We start from the raw sequence: 22,279 nt of genomic DNA on the forward strand, positions 1-22,279 counted from the left end.
AGTCACCGGAATAAGACCCTTGATATTTATTGGAAAAGAGCATCAAGCTCATCACCGTCCACTTTCCCCACTCTGTTAAGTTCATAACTTATTTCATCTGTAGCCTAATAAACTGCACAGTTTCCTGAGTCATAGTGGGAGGACCACACACCATATCATCTCATGACTCCAAGTTTACTTCAATATGATGGTTATAATATACATTATTATATTGTATGTTGTGTGTAGTAAGCTGTTAGTAGCCCATGTGCCTCACCCTAATAATTTGGTCTATTTCCCCTTCTTAATTTCACATACTGTTCTGACTTGGTGGTGACCATCAGATTCTTGGTCACCTCCCTGACCAAGGCCCTTCTCCCTCGATTGCTCAGTTTAGCCGGGCGGCCAGCTCTAGGAAGTCTTGGTGGTTCCAAACTTCTTCTGAGTCAATCTGAGTTCCTCTGTGGAGATGGGAGAACCTTCCAGAAGGACAACCATCTCTGCAGTACTCCACCAATCAGGCCTTTATGGTACAGTGGCCAGACGGAAGGCACTCCTCAGTAAATGGCACGACAGCCCGCTTGGAGTTTGCCAAAAGGCACCTAAAGTCTCTCAGACCATGAGAAACAAGATTCTCTAGTCTGATGAAACCAAGATTGAACTATTTGGCCTGAATGGCAAGTGTCATGTCTGGAGGAAACCTGGCACCATCCCTACAGTGAAGCATGGTGGTGGAAGAATCATGCTGTGGGGATGTTTTTCAGCAGCGGGGACTGGAAGACTAGTCAGGCTTGAGAGAAAGATGAACAGAATGAAGTACAGAGAGATGAAAACCTGCTCCAGTGAGCTCAGGAACTCAGACTGGGGTGAAGGTTCACCTTCCAACAGGACAACAACCCTAAGCACACAGCCAAGACAACGCAGGAGTGGCTTCGGGACAAGTCTCTGAATGTATTTGAGTGGCCCAGCCAGAGCTCGGACTTGAACCCGATCAAACATCTCTGGAGATACCTGAAAATAGCTATGCAGCAACGCTCCCCATCCAACTTGACAGAGCTTGAGAGGATCTGCAGAGAAGAATGGGAGAAACTCTCCAAATACAGGTGTGTCAAGCTTGTAGTGTCATACCCAAAAAGACTCAAGGCTGTAATTGCTGCCAATAGTGCTTCAACAAAGTACTGAGTAAAGGGTCTGAATACTTCACTTCTAAACTTGTTTTTGCTTTGTCATTATGGGGTGTTGTGATGTCATTATGGGGTGTTGTGATGACATTATGGGGTGTTGTGTGTAGATTGATGAGGAAAAACCACAATTGAATCCATTTTAGAATAAGGCTGTAATGTAACAAAATGAGGAAAAAGTAAAGGGGTCTGAATACTTTCCGAATGCTCTGTTTATGTGCATTAATAAAGTAGTCAAAACTGTAGTATTTGATCCCATATTCCTAGCAACCAATGATTATATCAAGCCTGTGACTTTAACTTGTTTGATGCATTTGCTGTTTGTTTTGGTTGTGTTTCAGATTATTTTGTGCCCAATAGAAATGAATGGTAAATAATGTATTGTGTCAATTTGGAGTCACTTTTATTGTAAATAAGAATATCATATGTTTTATTTAAAAGGCATAAATATCATACACCCCCCTCCTCCCCCCCAATACAATAAAAGTGACTCCAAAATGACACAATACATTATTTACCATTCATTTTTATAATCTGAAACACAACCAAAACAAACAGCAAATGCATCCAACAAGTTTGTAGAGTCACAAACCTGATGTAATCCAATGTGCTGGAGTACAGAGCCAAAACAACAACAGAAAGTGTCACTGTCCCAATACTTTTGCAGCTCACTGTATGCACCAAACACTTTCCAAATGAATAACATGCTACGCTGGAGTTCTGTACTTAAAGCATGCCTGGAAAGCATTGACTATTGACAAAGTTACGGAGAAAGAGCAATGCTGAGTCTTACTTTTCTGTAGTAAGTGGTAATATCGCAACTTCAGCAACAATTCCATCTTTTAATCCCAAGAATAACACATATAAAGTACTGCTTCCCCCATTAACGGTCAGCTCAGTTGGTGACTGGGACAAGGGGTCCAGTGTTTCCGAAAAGTACCAGGAGTGATTGACGTTGAGTTTTCAAATAAACATAGCTGCGGCTGGTGAAATACATCTGGTTCTGTCCCAAATGGAACGCTATTCCCTACAGGCCCTGGTCAAACCTAGTGCACTATATAGGGAATAGTGTGCCATTTCCTCTCTTCTCCACCTAAACAAACATGTATTAGGCTCTAGCCTGATGCTCATTCCTCTTGGAGAGAGAGAGTGTGTGCGAAAAACAACCACCATTATGCTGCTACCGGCTGGTCATCTTAATAAATTGTCCTTATAAAAACATGTTTTACGTCCCAAATGCCAACCTATTAGTGCACCCGATTCCGTTTATAGTGCACTAGTGCATTGTGTAGGGAATAGGGTGCCATTTAGGACGCAGAGTGCACTTGCTCACATCCAGACGAATGGATGACTTAATATTTTGAAAAGGAAAAACCAAATTGCCACGCGACAACTCAGTTACTGAGTGCATCCACACCCATGTTTACTGACAGAGACCCAATTATTTACGTCAATATTTTGACACGTTTATTGTCATGAATCTTGCACTGGAGGCAGAACTGAGCGGTTTCCGCTAGATGGGCCAGCTGCAAAGTAACAATTGGCTATAGTGTAAAAAAAGAAAATGTATGAAAACAAAAATGTGCTTTTTGGTTTTATCCGAGTTTCTGATTTTGTGTCTGTGCCAGCTAGCGACCACTCTGCAGAGCTGCCTTCAGAACAACATTCATAATATTGCCCAGTGAGCATTGTGATTAATTATGCTTTGGCCTACAGTGGCAAGGTACAGACAAAGTTCATTTTCAAGTTATTCATCACAAGGTATGATGACAACTTTCATGCTCGATCTGATGAAAACTTAATGGTTATGAGGTGTGTGTCAATGGGGTCAGTTACTCTCCGCCTCATGGGGGCGCGTTTTTTTCAAATCAAAGACCTCTTTTGCTCAGCTATGCGCTTCGGAGGGGCAGAGCCAGACCAGATGCGAACGAATGATATGGGATCTTCCAAAAACCTGAGAAAAGAAAAGCCACTGCACTGCTGCACTGACACTCATTTCAATGGAGACTCGGCGTCACCGGGATCATTACAAATAACTTACAGCTGTAAACAGTGCATCGATTAGGCGCACAATTACGCGCATCTTTGGGATAAAGTTACCCATTTAATCTGAATCAGGACATGCATATGAGTGGAGAACTTTTCAGTCGTAAGAAGACACCAATGTCTGTCCTGCAAGCGTAAATTTGTCTCAACAGCCCCGTGAAAGTGATGCATAAAGACGTTGCGCGTCGTTCAATCTTCCCAAATGACCAGTAACCGTTTTGTGACGAACATGACCTTAATGTAAATACTTTACATCATTTTTATTTTATTGGTTTAATTTTCTCCACCAGATCGCCAACAATGCAGGTCCTTCTGTTTGCCACCGTTCTCTTCTGCGTCGAGGACTTCGTCCGTACTGAGCCCAAACCAAAGTGCACGGAGCGCTGCGACGTGAGCACTTGCCCCAGCCCCAGCTGCCCGATGGGGTACGTTCCAGACCGATGCAACTGCTGCCTGGTATGCGCACAGGGCGAAGGCGACCCATGCGGGCGCAAAGACGACCTACCCTGCGGTGATGGACTCGACTGCAAGCACCCGGCCGGCAAGCGTCTCGCCAAGGGGTTCTGCCAGTGCAAATTGGGGCATAAAGTCTGCGGCAGTGATGGCAATACCTATGGGAACGTGTGTCAGCTTAAGGCGCAGAGTAGGAAGGCTCTGCAACAGGGGCTGCCAGCCATCAACTCGGTCCAGAAGGGACCATGCAAAATCAACCAAAACAAAGGTAAGTCATTTGTGTCTAAAAATAAACAAAATCAACAACAACATACAAAACATACAATTCAATATTAGCAGAAACTCGCTGTTTATTATCTATACATGGTCACTTTACCCCTAACTACATGTACAAATTACCTCGACTAACCTGTACCCCCGCACATTGACTCGGTACCGGTACCCCCTCTATATAGCCTGTATATAGCCTGTTACTTAATTTTTTACCGTTTAATTTATTTAGTAAATATTTTCTTAACTCTATTTCTTGAACTGCAATGTTGGTTAAGGGCTTGTAAATAAGCAATTCACGGTAAAGTCTATCACTGTTGTATTCCCGCGCATGCGACAAATCAGATTTGATTTGCACTCACAGTTACTTTGATGCACTTTATGCAGTGTGGATGATGGATTGGTATGGGTGATGTTTGCATAGTGCAGTTACAGGGTTCATCCCAAATGACATCCTCTTCCATATAGTGCACTTTTTTTTTACATACTCAATGCTGAGATTTGGTTAGGGCCCATAGGGCTCTGCTCAAAAGTAGTGCACCATATAGGAGCAGTTTACTGTAAGTAGGCTAGTGGAAGAGCCCCTCCTTTGTCAGAACAGGCAGCCAGCAGACTGTCTGGGTGACTGGATCGTTAAAGTTAACCCCTAAAGTCAACCCTTACAAGTCCTTTATGTCCCTCATTGCAAAAGGACAAATGTTTCCCCTAGACACTGATCTGAGGCCAGTTTTGTGGTTTTCCTTCCTAATGGTTTAGGTTAGGATTGGGGGGGGGGGAACTGATCTGTGCCTAGGGGAATCTCCATCATTACACCCAGACAGACTTCCTATAGATTAGTCTCACATGATTAAAACTAATGACCAGCCACTGAATGAATGACTTCACTTGTCAGAGTTTGTTTGTTTTCCTGTCTAGCTTTTATTTGCATTTCCTGTGTCCATTTATAGGCATTTTCCTGCCCAGGGGTGGCAGTTACCTTGGTTCCCATTCCATTCTGAATGGATTTCTTTTTATAAAAAAGAATGTAGCACATTACAAATCATTCCTGAGGGACATTCTAGAATCAAAACATGACCTCATACCATCTCCGACCTAAACAGTTCCTTCTGGATGGTGTGTAACACGCTTTACATGCAGGCTACATCAACAAAGTTGTACTGTGTAATATAGACAACAGAGCCCATGCAAACTGAGGGGGCTCCATTGTAATATGGTAGAGATATCCTGCATGTCTTTTACACAGAATTAATCAAACTATATTGAATTTGGCCATCAATTCCCTTTTCAAAACAACTAAGTGTATGATGTCTCTGGTTGACCTGACCCGAATAATACAGTACATTCTCACTAATGAGGGAAACAGTTGGGTTGTGTACCTTCAGAGACATTACAGGAAGCAGGAAGTCCCATGCAGACACAAAGTTATGGCATATCCGATTTGTCTCGACTTTGATCAGAGGTCATTATTCTGTGTCAGGGGCTTAAAAGCATGTGACTGACTGCCATTGAATTGTTCTAATCTCCATACATGGGTTCAACGACTATTTGAAATAATTTCAACTATGTAAGCTGGGCTTGATTGATCTTGCCTGGCGCAATGGAACCAATAGAATATTCCCAAAACTGCAAACCTTGCCCATCGGGCACTCCAGGGAGAGCAGAGCAAACGTTTAAGATATTGGAAAGATGTCAAATAGTATTTGAACCCATAATTATATGGAGTTTAATAAGAGGGATATGGATGACTGATGATGAGATTTGTATTCTAATCTGCTCATTGGTCCATGAGCCAATTAGAATCAAGGCTTTGTAGAGACCTCACACAGGCAGATTATTATGGATGGTGGCGTTTTTTCTTAATCTCCTGACGAATTGGCCAATTACTCAAGGTTTCCCTAACTAAACTGATCATTACCTGTTGAGTTAGGAATAGAATGTTATCACTGTTTACATTTTAGTTTCTATTCTCAGATCTCCATTGCCTCTCATTTCTCAGTCTACAGCATATCCCACTCAGTCTAATATTATATCAGCATCACCATTCAACTTACACCGTGTGTGTGTTTGCCCTCAAGTCATCCTTGAGTTATTTCAGATGGACCAGCTACCACAGTGGCCTAAAGCTAAATGATCTCCCCATTATCATTAGGATGGGCTGGCCTTTAGTCTAAGTACATGTTTAGTATCTTCAAACTGTTCTTCATTCCAAACCCACATTTTCCAGACTTCTCAAACCCTTACCTTGGCATTGCATCTACAGTATGCACACATCCATGTGTGCACATAAACACTGAAATTACAATATATTCTTCTATCCCACAGAAAATCATGAGATACAGTATCATTATTGGCCACCACACAGGATAATAGCAGCCTGGTCCCAGATTTGTTTTACTGTCTTGCCAACTCATATGGTTATTGACAAGACAGCACAAAGAAATCTGGGAAATCAGGCTAGACTAATAGCAGAGTTGGTTTTTCCACAGTTACTGCCAAGATTGTGCCATCCACTGGTTTGGTTTTTCTAATGCTTGGTTAGCCAACCGTAGAGGACCAATTTGTAGCCTAGTGCTGAAATATTTTCTTCTAAGATTCCACTTTGCTTGGATGTTTAATTCTAGACTCCCTTAGCCAACGGTTTACCAGTGATTACGATGATGACCATAGCCAAAAATTGGATTTGCAAATGGTTAGAATGAGAATAGTTCTAAAATCTAGAGTCAGATGTTTTTCCCTGACCATGTGACCTGACTAGGCACTCTGGTCCCTGGTTAGTGATAGTGTTTTTCATGATGACGATCCCCCAGTCAGGAAAACTCCTGGCCCTAGTATAACTGCATGATATGAATAAAATCTGGGAGTTGATATTGAGGTCACTATTATGCCACAGGCTAGTTTCAGGACAGAGTGTATGTTTGCTGACTGTTTGTACTCTAAACTCAGCTGTGTAGCCTGATTGTGTATACATGTACAAGCCAAGGCGGTCACACACCGACACACACACCGACACACACACAGGAAACCGCAGTCAGCTGAGGAGAACAAAAACGCCAGCCGGTGGCGTGGCTGCCATGTACTGGAAATAAGTCGCTGTAATTAACGTTTGTTAACTGCTGCACGCACCCCACACACGCCACCAAGGCTCTTTCGTGGCCCTGAAAGAGTGCAGCCTGGCAAAACCTCCCAGCTGTTTTTAGACCAAAGTACTGAGGTTTCATTTAGGAATGGGTGGAGGGAAGAATAAAGTAGTGTAGGGCATCACAAAGGAAGTTTTAGAGGAACCTGCACTTGTTGACCTCATATGTTTTGATACTGTTGATGTTGTTGTCCAGGACGTTTTCCTGATCACATGACCTAACTAGGGACCACTCTGGGCCCTTACTGTTACCACTTTGAAGCCTACTGTTTTCTGCACATTAGGTTGCAGCTAACAGATAACAGCTAGAAAATATGACGTTTGAGTGGTGATGGTGTGGAGGAGTGACTGGATTCTATTATTAACATGAGTAATTCTTCCCGCTAGTATAGGTACTTCACACCCCACCAGTCCCAGGTATAAGTTTAACTTCATAGCTGACGTGGTGGAGAAGATCGCTCCGGCTGTGGTCCACATCGAACTCTTCCTCAGGTACGCCGAGTGTGTTTGTGTAGGCAGACACGTGTGTTTGTACTGCATTATACAACGGGTGTGTCTAATCCAGCATGCTGATTGGTTAAAAGCGCCTTCCAGCCGGTGTCTATTCCACAAGTTACCACCGGCTAAATCTATGACGTTAAAATGCCTATTTACTCTGTTCCATCTGACTGGGCAATCCACTGTCTCATCAGCCCAGCCAGGCTATTTATAAACTTGGATCTCCACTATAAAAAGCATCTAGACATTCTTACATTTCTTTTTAGAATAACATTTAGTTTTCAACAGTGGAGATTTATAAAAAGTCTCCAACATTTGCAACGTTGTTTCAATATTCAAATCCAACTACAGTGGGTGTTGTCAGTATGTGTCTTACTCATGTTGAAGAGGGCGCATGATGGTTGAACCAAAATGATCACATATAACTTAGGAGTAACCTCATCACAACAGTGTAGATCATATGTCATCTCTCATCATAGGCTATAGCACTTCACATGACACAGTAAACTCTCGTCTTGTCATTAGAAAGTCTATATTTCTAGCTCTATGTGTACCTCTTGACCCCCCAGACACCCTCTGTTCGGCCGGAACGTCCCCCTGTCTAGCGGCTCAGGCTTTGTGATGTCAGAAACGGGCCTGATAGTGACCAATGCCCACGTCGTTTCCAGCACCACGCCTATGTCAGGTCATCAGCAGCTCAAGGTCCAGATGCACAGTGGTGACATCTACGAGGCGACCATCAAGGACATCGATAAGAAGTCCGACATCGCCACCATAAAAGTCAACTCACTGGTGAGAGAAGTGGAATATATATTAGTTATACCACTGTATTGTTGAATGCTCGATTTATATAAAAATCTCACCCCATGGAGGTCCGGTCTACTGCTGGTTGTCTGTTCTACCTGATAATTCTTTGTGAACAATATGTCTGTGGTAAGACTCCAATATTTGTGGTTAGAGGAAGACTAACACTGTATCCTAAAGACTTTTGGACTTTTTACAATGGACCAGTCCAAATACTATGGTGGTTATATATTCAGGTTCATGTTTTTCAGGATAAAAGAATCTATTGGAGCTAAGCACAGGCAAAGTCCTAAAGAAAACCTGGTTCAGTCTGCTTTCCACCAGACACTGAGAGATGAATTCACCTTTTAGCAGGACAATAACCTAAAACACAAGGCCAAATCTACACTGGAGTTGCTTAATGTAGATGATAGTGGTGGCTGCATGATGTAGCCACCACTATGCTTGAAAATATGCAGAGTGGTTCTCAGTAATATGTTCGGGGCAAATCCAATACAACACTTTGTATTCAGGACAAAAAGTGAATTGCTTTGCCACGTTTTACAGTATTACTTTAGTGACTTGTTGCAAACAGAATGCATGTTTTGGAATATTTCTATTCTGTTCAGGCTTCCTTCTTTTCACTCTGTCATTTAGGTTAGAATAGTGGAGTAACTACAATGTTGTTGATCCATCCTCAGTTTTCTCCTGTCACCATTGGCTTCATGGTGAAATCCCTGAGCGGTTTCCTTCCTCTCCGGCAAGAGATCGGGTGTATTGATTTACCATCCAAAGTGTAGTTAATAACTTCACCATTCTCAACGGGATATTCAATGTCTGCTTTTTTATTTTTTAACTATCTACCAATAGGTGCCCTTCTTTGCGAGACATTGGAAAACCTCCCTGGTCTTTGTGGTTGAATCTGTATTTGAAAATTCACTGCTCGACTGAGGGACCTTACAGATAATTATATGTGTGAGGTACAGAGATGAGGTAGTCATTCAACAATTGTGTAAGTCCATGCAACTTATTATGGGATTTGTTAAGCAAATTCTTACTCCTGAACTTATTTAGGCTTGCCATAACAATTAACAATTAATTTAATTAATTTGTACAAATCTCTAAAAATATAATTCCACTTTGACATAAGGGGGTATTGTGTGTAGGCGGGTGACACAATCTCAATTTAATCAATTTTAAATTCAGTCTGTTATACAGCAAAATGTGGAAAAAGTCAAGGGGTGTGGTGTGAATACTTCCTGAAGGCACTGTATCATATCTTTTTTACATATGTTGATGTTGGGGTGGTGCTGGACATGATGAATATGAAGTTGAAAAATGTTGAAGTTTCCCTTTAAAGAATTCCTACACAAGTCCCTCTCTCTTTCGCTCTGCTACACCATCCGTCTCGTGAGCATATGTTTTTACTTAACTCTTCTCTCCGTCTCTCTCCTCCTTTCCTTTTCCATCTTCCCCCTTTGTCTCCTCCTCTCCCTCCCTCCCTCTCCCACCCTCTCTCTCTATCGCCCCATCCTCTCCCACCTTCTCTCTTTACTCCCTTTAGAAAAAGCTCTCGGTGCTGTTGCTCGGCCACTCGGCCGACCTTCGACCCGGTGAGTTTGTGGTTGCAATCGGCAGCCCCTTTGCGCTCCAGAACACGGTTACCACGGGGATCGTGAGCACGGCCCAGAGGGACGGCAAAGAGCTGGGCATCAGAGACTCTGACATGGGCTATGTACAGACGGACGCCATCATTAACGTGAGACATTGAATTAAACTTGATCTAAACTTTATTTAAAGGGCAAGTATAGCACACTCCACTTATAACCAACTCATAGGCTGTCTAGCTGTCTGTGACATTTTAAAGAGGACATCCATGATCATACACACAGAGACACATCCCATTGGTTGTTTGAATAATCATTGTTTCCATCTTTTCTCAGTATGGAAATTCAGGTGGACCTCTCGTTAACTTGGTAAGCGTTACATCAGCATACATAACATTAGTCACAATTTTCCCTGTGATAATCTTGTGAAGAAGCCGTTGCCATAGAAATATAATACGCTAGTAACAAAACGTTCACTGATCTTGTGAGTCACGTTGCCAGGATTCCAATGCCCATTCTGATATTCTATGTAATTAAATGAAGCCAGCCCAGTGCTGACGCCTAATAACCCTGTATAGGATGCCACCACGATGGTGAGGTGATCGGTAACCGTAGCAATCCAGTTTCTATTCATAACACAATGTTACATTATCTGTCTGACTGCCACCAGGATGGAGAGGTGATCGGCATCAACACTCTCAAGGTGGCTGCTGGGATTTCCTTCGCCATCCCCTCTGATAGGATCACACGCTTCCTCAACGAATCAATGGACAAGCAGAGCAAAGGTAGGCCCACCCCTCCCCTTCCTTAACAAATCATTGGACAAGTAGAGAAAGGCCCGTCACCATACATACAGCAGGAAAGACAGACAGACATTAGCATTATGCATGTGTAACGTGGCAAGGTTGGACCCAGGTGCAGAGAAGAGACAATACGAGGAATCAGTGGTTAAGGATAAACATAATACTTCACTGAGAAACGGTAGCCGCAGGATCACAGTACACTTGAATAAAACAACAAACACTACGTCTCAAACTCACTCAGGAAACAACCACACACAGTAAACAATTCAAGTTTCTGCAAAGGACAACAGAAAACACACCTCTTTTAACAGGGACATCATAATGAATAAATTGGACCCACCTGAGTGTCGTTAATGTCTCTAGGACGGTCTCTGCCGCCCTCTGGTGACAGGTAGAACCATGACAGCGTGATCACATTTTAACAGAAAAAGGAAGAAGAATAGAACAGATGAGTATAAATAATTTTTTTCATTTTTTTTTTTTTTACAGAAGTGAGATCACTGAAGAAACGGTTTATTGGAATAAGGATGCTTACCATCACCTCAGCGTAAGTCTTTGTAACACGTAATCATAATACTAAAATGTGTGTTAAACTATATATTACATCTCTATAGCTTACAATAAATACAAACATTTTTACTTTTTCCAAAATTAACTTTACTGTGTGTCTGCCTGTCTGTCCTGACTAGCCTGGTTGAGGAGCTGAAGCAGCAGAACCCAGACTTCCCAGAGGTCACTAGTGGGATCTACGTTCATGAAGTGGTTCCTCACTCTCCTGCACAGAAGTAGGTGGTCTACACTGCTATAACATGACCATTGATTGGGTTAAAAGATTTAGTTACATTTTATAATAACGTTCATGAATAAGCCACGATAAATGAGCATCGTTATTTATATTTAAAAACAAAATGCTTTGCAATACCCACAGACCATGTCAAAATATATATATATTTTGAAATCCCTTTTCTCCACACAGAGGTGGAATCAGAGACGGCGACATCATCGTGAAGCTGAACGGCCGTCCGCTGCTGACCACTGCTGACCTACAGGGGGCGCTCACAGAGGAGACGACTCTGCTGCTGGAGGTCAGGAGGGGCAACGATGACCTGCTCTTCAACATCCAGCCTGATGTCATTATGCAGTAGTCATGACGACAATGGCCACGAGTGTATTCAAGATGAAAAATAAAATAAAAAATCGGAACGTTCTGTAACGTTAGTGTCACTCATGAACAAGCCCCTTGCTGTTCAACGCCGAGCCCGACGACGTCATCGCGCAGTAACCATGGCAACCATGGTGTGGAATCCGGGAGACTGATTAAAAGTATATGGACCACCAAACAAACACTCTGGTTGAGAGACCTAGACACTGATAGTTGCCCCTAAACATTGATCTAGGGTCAGTTGTTTGTTTCTCCCCCTAATGGTTCATGATAGGATTTGGGAGGGTAAAATAAGATCCTAGATCTATGCCTAAAGGGTGACTTTTTAACCATTCAAATCTAAGGAGAAGACGATCAACAAACAGAAAAACTGTGTTTGTTTGTTGAAACCTTGATGGGGAAACGATAGACTGACTGAACCTTGTTTGGGAAATCTCCACAGAACTCTGGAGTCCAAATGCATTTAGGACTGAAAGTCCCAGTGAAATGAAACACTTGATTTTTATTGTTATATATGTGTTTTGTATCATCTAAATGTCCTTGTCAAAGCATACGAGCTGTTTTTTGAGAGTCACTTACTCCGAATGCAAGCGATCATTGGTAAGACAAGTTTTAGCATAATAGATTTTTCAATTGTTACATTGCTTTTATGGCCTTTTAAATCTGTTAGAATATAAATAATTTCTGTATATACGAGTAGCTGTGTCCAATGCTGTCGGTTTGGAACTATTCCATAAGCAACTGTGAATGTTATTTGGTCAGTTATAGGTTGAAGGAAAGATCACATTTTGGTCAGAAATGGTCAGTTGAAAGAAATACATAATTTTTCAGCCTCCAAAATGTAAGCAGATGTCTGATTGAATCTGTTGCTGTCTTCTACTATAACCGACATGTTGGTAACACTTTACAGTAATGTCCCCTTTATAAAGGTGTTATGAGTTGTTCATAAGTAGTTTACAATACCAACTTGTGCTTATTGTATGAGTAAATAAACTTACTTTACAGGCAGTGAGTTATATATTAATCATCATAACTTAAGATTGAATGTTTACATATCCAGATTCCTTACCAACAGGCTATGTGAATGGGAGCGATTGTTTTTTTTTTACAAATAAATGTTTTATAAAAATAAATGAACATCTTTAATGGAATCTAGGTCATTGGATGTTATTGCATTGACCCAATGAGGAGTGCGTGTGTGTGTGATTCCCTTGACAACGTTCTGCTGCACTTGGAGATGGCTGATGAGGAAGCCAGGAATGTTTACTGCTGCAGGCCTTGTTTAGTACAAGCAGGGTATTGTGGCTGCCTGCTACTCACACACACTCAAACACTCTTGCGCACACACACACACACACACACTCAAATGTCTTGAGTCAATAAGTATTCAACCCCTTTTGTTACGACAACCTAGCAATGATCACCAACCAATTTGACAGAGCTTGAAGAATTTTTTAAAGAATAATGGGCAAATGTTGCACAATCCAGGGGTGGGAAACTCTTAGAGATTTACCCAGAAAGACTCACTGTTGTAATCGCTGCCAAATATGCTTCTACAAAGTATTTAAGAAGCACCTTTGTGAAAACTTATGTAATTTAGATATTTCTGTATCTCGTTTTCAATCAATTTGAAAACATTTCTAAAAAAATGTTTTTTCACTTATCTCATTATGGGGTATTGTGTATAGATGGCTCAGATTCTTTTTTAAACGTAATCCATTTTGAATTCAGGCTGTAACACATTTTATTTTGAATAAGTCAAGGGGTATGAATACTTTCTGAAGGCACTGTATGTATGTTAAGTTAGGGGTCACTAAAGAAATTCTTACAGTTTTACTTGTCTTGCCACAGGTCGGTCATACATGTATGTCTAATGTCCTAAAGGAGGATGTCTGGAAAGGAAACTGTACAGGAGAGAGATGATAAGGAGAGTCTGGAAGAGTTTTAGATGTGATTTACTGCCATGGAAGAGTTGACCCATATTCTGGTCTGCCAGAGAATCTGTGAATTGTTGGTTAATATCCTTGATGCAACTACTACTGAAGTGAGCTTAGTATATAAACTTGGCATATTGCTATGAGAGAAATAACATTTAAACAAGTTTCAATTGCAACTTATATCCAAGTTGGGTGCTCGTGATGGATATATCCTATTAGGTGCTCGTGATGGATATATCCTATTAGGTGCTCGTGATGGATATATCCTATTAGGTGCTTATTACGTTCTCCCCTCGGGTGTAGCTCGTCTGAGGAGGAGACGTAAATGCCTGGGCCTAAACACACCAGGTAACACGGATGAAAGGGGAAGAAATGTGGGGTGCAATGAGCGATAAATAAATCAGACCACAACTAAATTTTAACCCTCAGGGGATGTTTAGTGAATTAGTTCAATAAATAATATAAAACACCCATAAATAATCAATAAGAAACAAAACAACCACAAGGGAAGGTAAGAGAAGGGAAATGTTTGGGATCGGGGTCCAAGTAATGAAAATAAACAAAAGGTCCCTCCTCTTCTACACACCTAATCCTTCCTAACACATTCTAAACCCTAACCCACTGTCCTACCTGGTTCCAAGAAAAATACAAGGGTGACACCCGCCCGGCTAACCTAGTGTATAAAACAATGGGTTATCTACGTGAGAATGTACACCCATGGGCAGATCTACCTTTTCCCTTCTCCAGGACCTAGGTAGGGTGGAGCGCCTCAGGAGGACAGGCTGAAACACAAACAAAGAAATTAACACAAATAGTCAAACAAAAAAAACAAGTGTCCTCTCTCTCTCCCCCTCTCTCTTCTTCTCTTCTCACACGGCAAACAGATATCCTCTCTGTAATCAGCTACAGCCACGCCCACCATCGTTAGCCGCAACTCGGTACACCTGTAATGCCCAAGACAAACACACTAACAGGGGAAAATGGGGAACAAGAAAAACGTAACACGTAACAGTGCTTGTGATGGATATATCCTATTAGGTGCTCGTGATGGATATATCCTATTAGGTGCTCGTGATGGATATATCCTATTAGGTGCTCGTGATGGATATATTCTATTAGGTGCTCGTGATGGATATATCCTATAAGGTGCTCGTGATGGATATATATTAGGTGCTCGTGATGGATATATCCAAGTGGGTGCTCATGATGGCCCTTCTCAGTGTGAAATCGCTCTTGAATCTCATAAAACAATGAAATGATTTTGACCTGGGTTTAGTTTTCATCTGTCAATATTGACTATAAGATACTTAGGTAATGGTTTATCCATCTTGCTCAGGCACAACTCTGTTGAAACCCTTAATAAATATTATCATCATAACAATAGGATGTTGCATCCTAACACACTGTCACGACTTCCGCCGAAGTCGGTCCCTCTCCTTGTTCAGGCGGCATTCGGCAGTCGACGTCGCCGGCCTTCTAGCCATCGCCGATCCACTTTTCATTTTCCATTTGTTTTGTCTTTGTCTTACACAGCTGGTTTCAATTCCCCAATTACTTGTTCATTATTTAACCCTCTGTTCCCCCATGTTTGTTTGTGAGTAATTGTTTGTATGTAAGACAGTCCGCTATGTGGGCTCGCCTTTTTGTATTTTATTTGTCTATTTTTGAGTAAATTACGTTTATTTACTCATATCTGCTGTCCTGCGCCTGACTCCTCTACACAAGCTACACACAGACCACATTACACACATGAAAACCTAGCACAACTAGGAACAGATCCCCCTCCAAGGAGAAAGCAATCTTACAGCCAAGGAACAAGTTTGGTTTTCAGCTTTGTGATTCCAGAAAATGATTTCTAGGTAAAAGGTATTAAAAATAAACTCAATCTATTCTCCATCCTGCTTTAGTTTGAAAGACTCAATCAAAGAGGAGGAACCTGTGATTTCTTCAGAAGGTTGGAACCATAGAAATAGAATCGCTATAGAAATCATTCTAGTTCTGACGTTGGAACACTACAAAAACGTTCAGATAGAAATACATAATGTAGAACAGATAATATTCATTATCTAACGTCTGTCACTATAAATTATATGTCTCTTTCCAACACTCTAATGTTTCAGCCTCATGAACACACCCTTTAAGTTTTGCTGAGTTAGTTCATTGGAAGATTTACTCAGTGGTTATGACAACGACATAAGATATAGGCCATAGTAATACTAGCCTTTCAGGCCAGTTCCTGTAGCTCTTGGCAGACAGCGAGGCCACCGGGCTCCAGTTTCCCAGCCCAAACCTCAAACCTCAGTCTGTGTGGGTAACTGATCAATCCAACATGGCTGTTGGAGCCATGTGATTTAGTGTATCACCCGGTCATGGATATATAATAAAGCATTACAGAAGCATTCCTAAACCCAAGATATTAGATTCCAAGACAGTGTCGAAGGAAAGCTGGTTTTCATATTACTCTGATGGTTAGATCGTGGTTTTTGCAACATCGACTTAGAAAGTTTGAGTCTCGTACCCTTTAATGAATTTGAACTTAGTTAAAACTTAGTTAGACTTATTGGCAATGGCCAGATAGGCAGGATGGTGTTTTAGCATCAACGATAATAGGCTACTTAAACTATAACTTGAATATAATCTGAGTCAAGTGAAGGTTGACAGCTGTTTCTCTCCTCCATTTTGTTTCGCCCCATCCTGTTTAAATACTATATTAAATGCTATATTAAATGCTAAATTAAATACTACATGAAATGCTATATTAAATGCTATATTAAATACTATAATAAATACTACATTAGATAGGTAGCCTAGTGGTTAGAGCGTTGGACTAGTAATGGTTGCAAGAAAGGTTGCAAGATCAAATCCCCGAGCTGACAAGGTAAAAATCTGTTGTTCTACCCCTGAACAAGTCAGTTAACCCACTGTTCATAGGCCGTCATTGAAAATAAGAATTTGTTCTTAACTGACTTTCCTAGTTAAATAAAGGTAAAATGAAATGCTATATTTGTGTCCCTAATGGCACCCTATACCCTACATAGTTTACTACTTTTGACCAGGGCCCATATGGTGCACTATGTATGGAATAGGGTGTCATTAGGGGATGTACACTATGACAGAAACATTTTATAATCGGATAAGAACCATAATGTTGACTTTGGCTCGCTAAACCACACATGTCTAATAAACAAAATCACTTCACTTCTCATTTCATAATCTGCCCAACAAATGATAATCCTCTGAACTCTCATACTGTCATCTTTTATGATGCTGATGGAAAAGTTGGCAGAAAACTTCATTTGAAATGTCACGTTAAAATGAAAAGCTTGCTAATATGGGACTGATTTTGTTTGGCTTTTGAAAATCAGTCAAGTCAATGGACATTATCCAAATGGGATCGGAGAGAATGTATTTTGGAGAGGAGAGATGTGAGGCCAAAGCTCCTTCCCACAGTAGAAGTGTTGCATCTCCTGTTCAATTGGTGTGTGTGTGTGTGTGTGTGTGTGTGTGTGTGTGTGTGTGTGTGTGTGTGTGTGTGCACGTGTGTTTAGGTCTATGTAGCCTCAAACCAACCATAACAAAGCGAACGTGAGATTTTGGTTTTTGCCAATGCAATATGAAGTTTTATGTCATTTAATGCATACTAATGGTTCATCAAAGTTCAATAAGATCTCTTATGGCATACATATGGATCATTTGGACATCAGAAATAATGCATGTTACGGGTATGGTCTGGTTCTCTGAAATAGGTCCACAGTTGAATGTGGATCCTAAGCTTTGAGTAACCGCAACTGAAGAGGTTACAATATTCTTCCTCTTTTCCAGTCTCACTCTCTCTCTCTCTCTCTCTCTAGATACAGCTGGTGCCTCCATTCCTTCTCTGTTTCAGACCACATGTGTTTTAAAGGAGTATCCTAAACACAAACCACCGGTGCAATCTCAAACCAATATAGATATTCACCTTTGCTCCCATTCTGACTGCAATTCGCCTTTATCCTCAGCAGCTATGAGCTTTAAACCCTGTAAAACAGACCATCCATTTAGCTATAAACCATCCATTTAGCTATGAACCATCCATTTAGTTATAAACCATCCATTTAGCTATAAACCATCCATTTAGCTATAAACCATCCATTTAGTTATAAACCATCCACTTAGCTATAAACCATCCATTCAGTTATAAACCATCCATTTAGCTATAAACCATCCATTTAGCTATAAACCATCCACTTAGCTATAAACCATCCATTTAGCTATAAACCATCCATTTAGCTATAAACCATCCATTTAGTTATAAACCATCCATTTAGTTATAAACCATCCACTTAGCTATAAACCATCCATTTAGCTATAAACCATCCATTTAGCTATAAACCATCCATTTAGTTATAAACCATCCATTTAGCTATAAACCATCCTTTTAGTTAAAAACCATCCATTTAGTTATAAACCATCCATTTAGCTATAAACCATCCATTTAGCTATAAACCATCCATTTAGTTATAAACCATCCACTTAGCTATAAACCATCCACTTAGCTATAAACCATCCATTTAGGTATAAACCATCCATTTAGCTATAAACCATCCATTTAGTTATAAACCATCCATTTAGCTATAAACCATCCATTTAGCTATAAACCATCCATTTAGCTATAAACCATCCACTTAGCTATAAACCATCCATTTAGTTATAAACCATCCACTTAGCTATAAACCATCCATTTAGCTATAAACCATCCACTTAGCTATAAACCATCCATTTAGATATAAACCATCCACTTAGGTATAAACCATCCATTTAGTTATAAACCATCCATTTAGCTATAAACCATCCATTTAACTATAAACTATCCACTTAGCTATAAACCATCCATTTAGATATAAACCATCCACTTAGGTATAAACCATCCATTTAGCTATAAACCATCCATTTAGTTATAAACCATCCATTTAGCTATAAACCATCCATTTAGTTATAAACCATCCATTTAGTTATAAACCATCCATTTAGCTATAAACCATCCATTTAGTTATAAACCATCCATTTAGTTATAAACCATCCATTTGGTTATAAACCATCCATTTAGCTATAAACCATCCATTTAGCTATAAACCATCCATTTAGTTATAAACCATCCATTTAGTTATAAACCATCCATTTGGTTATAAACCATCCATTTAGCTATAAACCATCCATTTAGTTATAAACCATCCATTTAGCTATAAACCATCCATTTAGTTATAAACCATCCATTTAGTTATAAACCATCCATTTAGTTATAAACCATCCATTTGGTTATAAACCATCCATTTAGCTATAAACCATCCATTTAGCTATAAACCATCCATTTAGCTATAAACCATCCATTTAACTATAAACTATCCATTTAGTTATAAACCATCCATTTAGCTATAAACCATCCATTTAGCTCTAAACCATTCATTTAGCTATAAAATAAGACATTGGTGTCTTGGCTGATGTATGCTCAGCATGCTTTAAGGTAACACCATTATTGCATCTGTATATATTGCTGACAGTACAGTAATAGACACAGGGACACTTTAAATGACCTGGCAGTTTGGATTGAGTTATGATGTTTGGTTCATAATTCATTGGGATGAACTTGTGTCTCCTGAAAACAAAGCGCTAGAATTTGGCCTCCTAGATTCTCCTGGGGTTCTAGAATGAATGTCTGGAATGTAACGCATAGAGACGCTGCAAGTGAACCTAGAGAAAGGGTGAGACATCGAAGGAAAGTGGGAAAGAGAGATGGTACAGATATAGAGGGAGGAAAAGAAGGAGATGAAGAAGAAAGGAGAGAAAGAGTGACAGAAAGAAGAGAGGGAGACAGAAAGAGTGACAGCTATAAAACAGAAGACAGCGAGGGAAGGAGAAAACTGAAAAAAGAGATTGACGGCACAGACATACAAGAGAGGGAGAACGGCCAGAGGGAGGGAAGGAGAGAATGAGTGATGGTACAGACATAGAAATAAAGCAGGGAGACATAAAGGAGAAAACACAGCTGGCCCAGACAAGACAACCACAGCTACATACAGTACCATTCAACAGTCTGGACACACCTACTCATTCCAGGGTTTTTCTTAATTTTTTTGCTATTTTCTACATTGTTGATGCTACATGAGAAGTGGAATACTACTGTTAACATGACCTTGTGTTAGTAAGCTTTTTCTTTGAATTTATGTAAATCATCAAGCTCATCTGCATTAACTGCGCTGCAGGAAAATTCTCAGCAACAAAATAGTGATCAAATTAAGATCCTACATCTGTAGGCTGAAGATGGTCAAACTTAAAGAAATATGGCAAAAAATAATCTGACCAAACACACACATTCAGGTGCAAATGGTCATCCACAATAGAGACATGTGTCTAGACTGTTTGCACTGCCAAGCACTTCTAATTCATAGGTCCTGTCCATGTCCTTCCCAAGGAGGAAATGATGAATTTCAACAAGTCTGCCATCTTGGATTCACCAGTAGGTCAGAAGTGGTTTGATTGGTCTCCAAGAAATGAATTACTGAAGTCTACATGCAATTTATGAGGTTGAAATATCGTGGTGACTTCCAACATAAACATCCCTCAAACCCTTATCTGAAACGGTAACATAAACATTTTGGAGCAATTATTTCTGAGATTAAGTTAAAGTTACAACACACACACACACACACACACACACACACACACACACACACACACACACACACACACACACACGCAGTCTTGTACAGCTAACCTTGAGGGGACACACAATTCTGTCCCATTCAAAATCCTATTTTCCCTAACCCCTACACTTACCCTAACCCTATCCTTAATCCAAAACCCTAAACCTAAACCTAACCCTAGCTCCTAACCCTAAAACTAACCCTAGCTTCTGACCCTTACTCTGAATGTAATTCTAACACTAATTCTAACCTTAACCCTAAACCCCCTAGAAATAGCCTTTGACCTCGTCGGAACTAACAAAATGTCCCCAGTTGGTCAAATGTTTGTTTGTTTACTATTTGTGAGGGGATTTCTGGTCCCAAGAATAGTTAAACACGTCCACACACACACACACACACACCACACACACTGTAAAATCTGAGACAACATATGTCCTAAGCTTCATTTTAAGGACCGGATGTTGGGAGGACAAGGGTTGTGGTGTTGAGTAATGAATATTTCCCTCCCAGACGACGTGTGAGTGTGCATGTATGTGTGTGTTGTGTGTGTGCGTGTTGCCAGGCAAATACAAACACAAAAATGTGTCACACTGTCACATGTGCTCCCTCTCCCGCCTCTAGGTCACCAGGCTGCTCGTTATGGCGCACACCTGTCACCATCGTTACGCGCACCTGCGCATCATCAGACTCACCTGGACTATATCACTTCCTTGATTACCTGCCCTGTATATGTCACTGCCTTTGGTTCCTTCCCCAGGCGTTATTATTTCTGTTCCTGTGTCATGTCTGTGCGTTGTTCGTGTTTCTTATTTTGTATTATGTTGTGTTTATTTATTAAAACACTCACTCCCTGAACTTGCTTCCCGACTCTCAGCACACATCGTTACACACACACCAGGATCTTTGCGGTTTTCAAACTTTGTTCAGATCCAGAGAATCCGATCCAGGGATGGATGAACTAAACCTATTTTCCCCCTCTTATAAGTATCTTCTTATAGAGCGACTATCCAAATAACATGTGACCTCTTTTTTTGCCAAGATGGTGTGTTTAGAAGAATGGATCTTTGGGGTTTGAAAGATTCTGACACATATATGGATTCCACCCTTTCTTAAAGGGGATACCTCACAATGAGGCATTTTATCTACTTCCCCAGACTCAGACGAACCCGTGGATGTTATTTTTTTGTCTCTGTATGCAGTTTGAAGAAAATTGCTAACTAGCGCTAGTGCAAAGACTGGAAGTCTATGAGTCTATGGGTAGCCACAGACCAAATCCTGAAGTATCCCTTTAAGAAGAGATGGATCATTTTAGAACTTTAGAAGTTATTTTTTTTTTACTAGAGCCCCTGCTTAAGAAAACAATATCAGGACATTTTGGGAGTTTAGTGTGTTCATAAGGATTTAATCAGATTTGAATTGGAATGGATGCTGATTGCCAAAAATGAAGCTCAACTGATAGGAATGAGAAAACATGAGTATATAAAAGGACTAACATTATTAAAATGTTATATGATCGTAATAACTGCTAATGTGATCACCTAGACTTCAAATCCGGGTCTCCAGTGAACCACAACAGTGTCAGCCAGCTGAGCTAAAACCTCGACATTAGCTTGGGGAGCTAACGCAAGTCTTCAGGTCTCAGGCAAGGGTACTACTCATCAATCAAGCATGGTTACTTAAGATGCGAATATAAAATTAACAAAGTATGTGCTTCACTGAAATTATAATCCATCAATGCAATCCA

The 22,279-nt window shown here is 40.6% G+C and overlaps 1 protein-coding gene across 2 annotated transcripts; it reads left to right on the top strand.

Moving 5' to 3' along the window:
• The first annotated feature begins 3,076 nt into the window (after nucleotides 1-3,076).
• Nucleotides 3,077-13,069, top strand: LOC106577909 (serine protease HTRA3). Of its 2 annotated transcripts, none has more exons than XM_014156347.2 (9): nucleotides 3,077-3,927; nucleotides 7,458-7,557; nucleotides 8,133-8,355; nucleotides 9,911-10,105; nucleotides 10,290-10,322; nucleotides 10,624-10,738; nucleotides 11,246-11,303; nucleotides 11,446-11,541; nucleotides 11,733-13,069. In XM_014156347.2, exons 1-9 carry the CDS (start codon nucleotides 3,507-3,509, stop codon nucleotides 11,899-11,901), a joined length of 1,410 nt encoding a protein of 469 aa, XP_014011822.1. In that variant the 5' UTR covers nucleotides 3,077-3,506; the 3' UTR covers nucleotides 11,902-13,069. The 2 variants fall into 2 exon arrangements, with proteins under 2 accessions (XP_014011822.1, XP_014011823.1); XM_014156348.2 differs by having other exon boundaries at nucleotides 3,623-3,927; nucleotides 7,453-7,557.
• The last annotated feature ends 9,210 nt before the right edge of the window (nucleotides 13,070-22,279 follow it).

This window comes from Salmo salar, chromosome ssa18 (genome assembly GCF_905237065.1).
Source record: "Salmo salar chromosome ssa18, Ssal_v3.1, whole genome shotgun sequence".
NCBI classification, from domain to species: domain Eukaryota; kingdom Metazoa; phylum Chordata; class Actinopteri; order Salmoniformes; family Salmonidae; genus Salmo; species Salmo salar.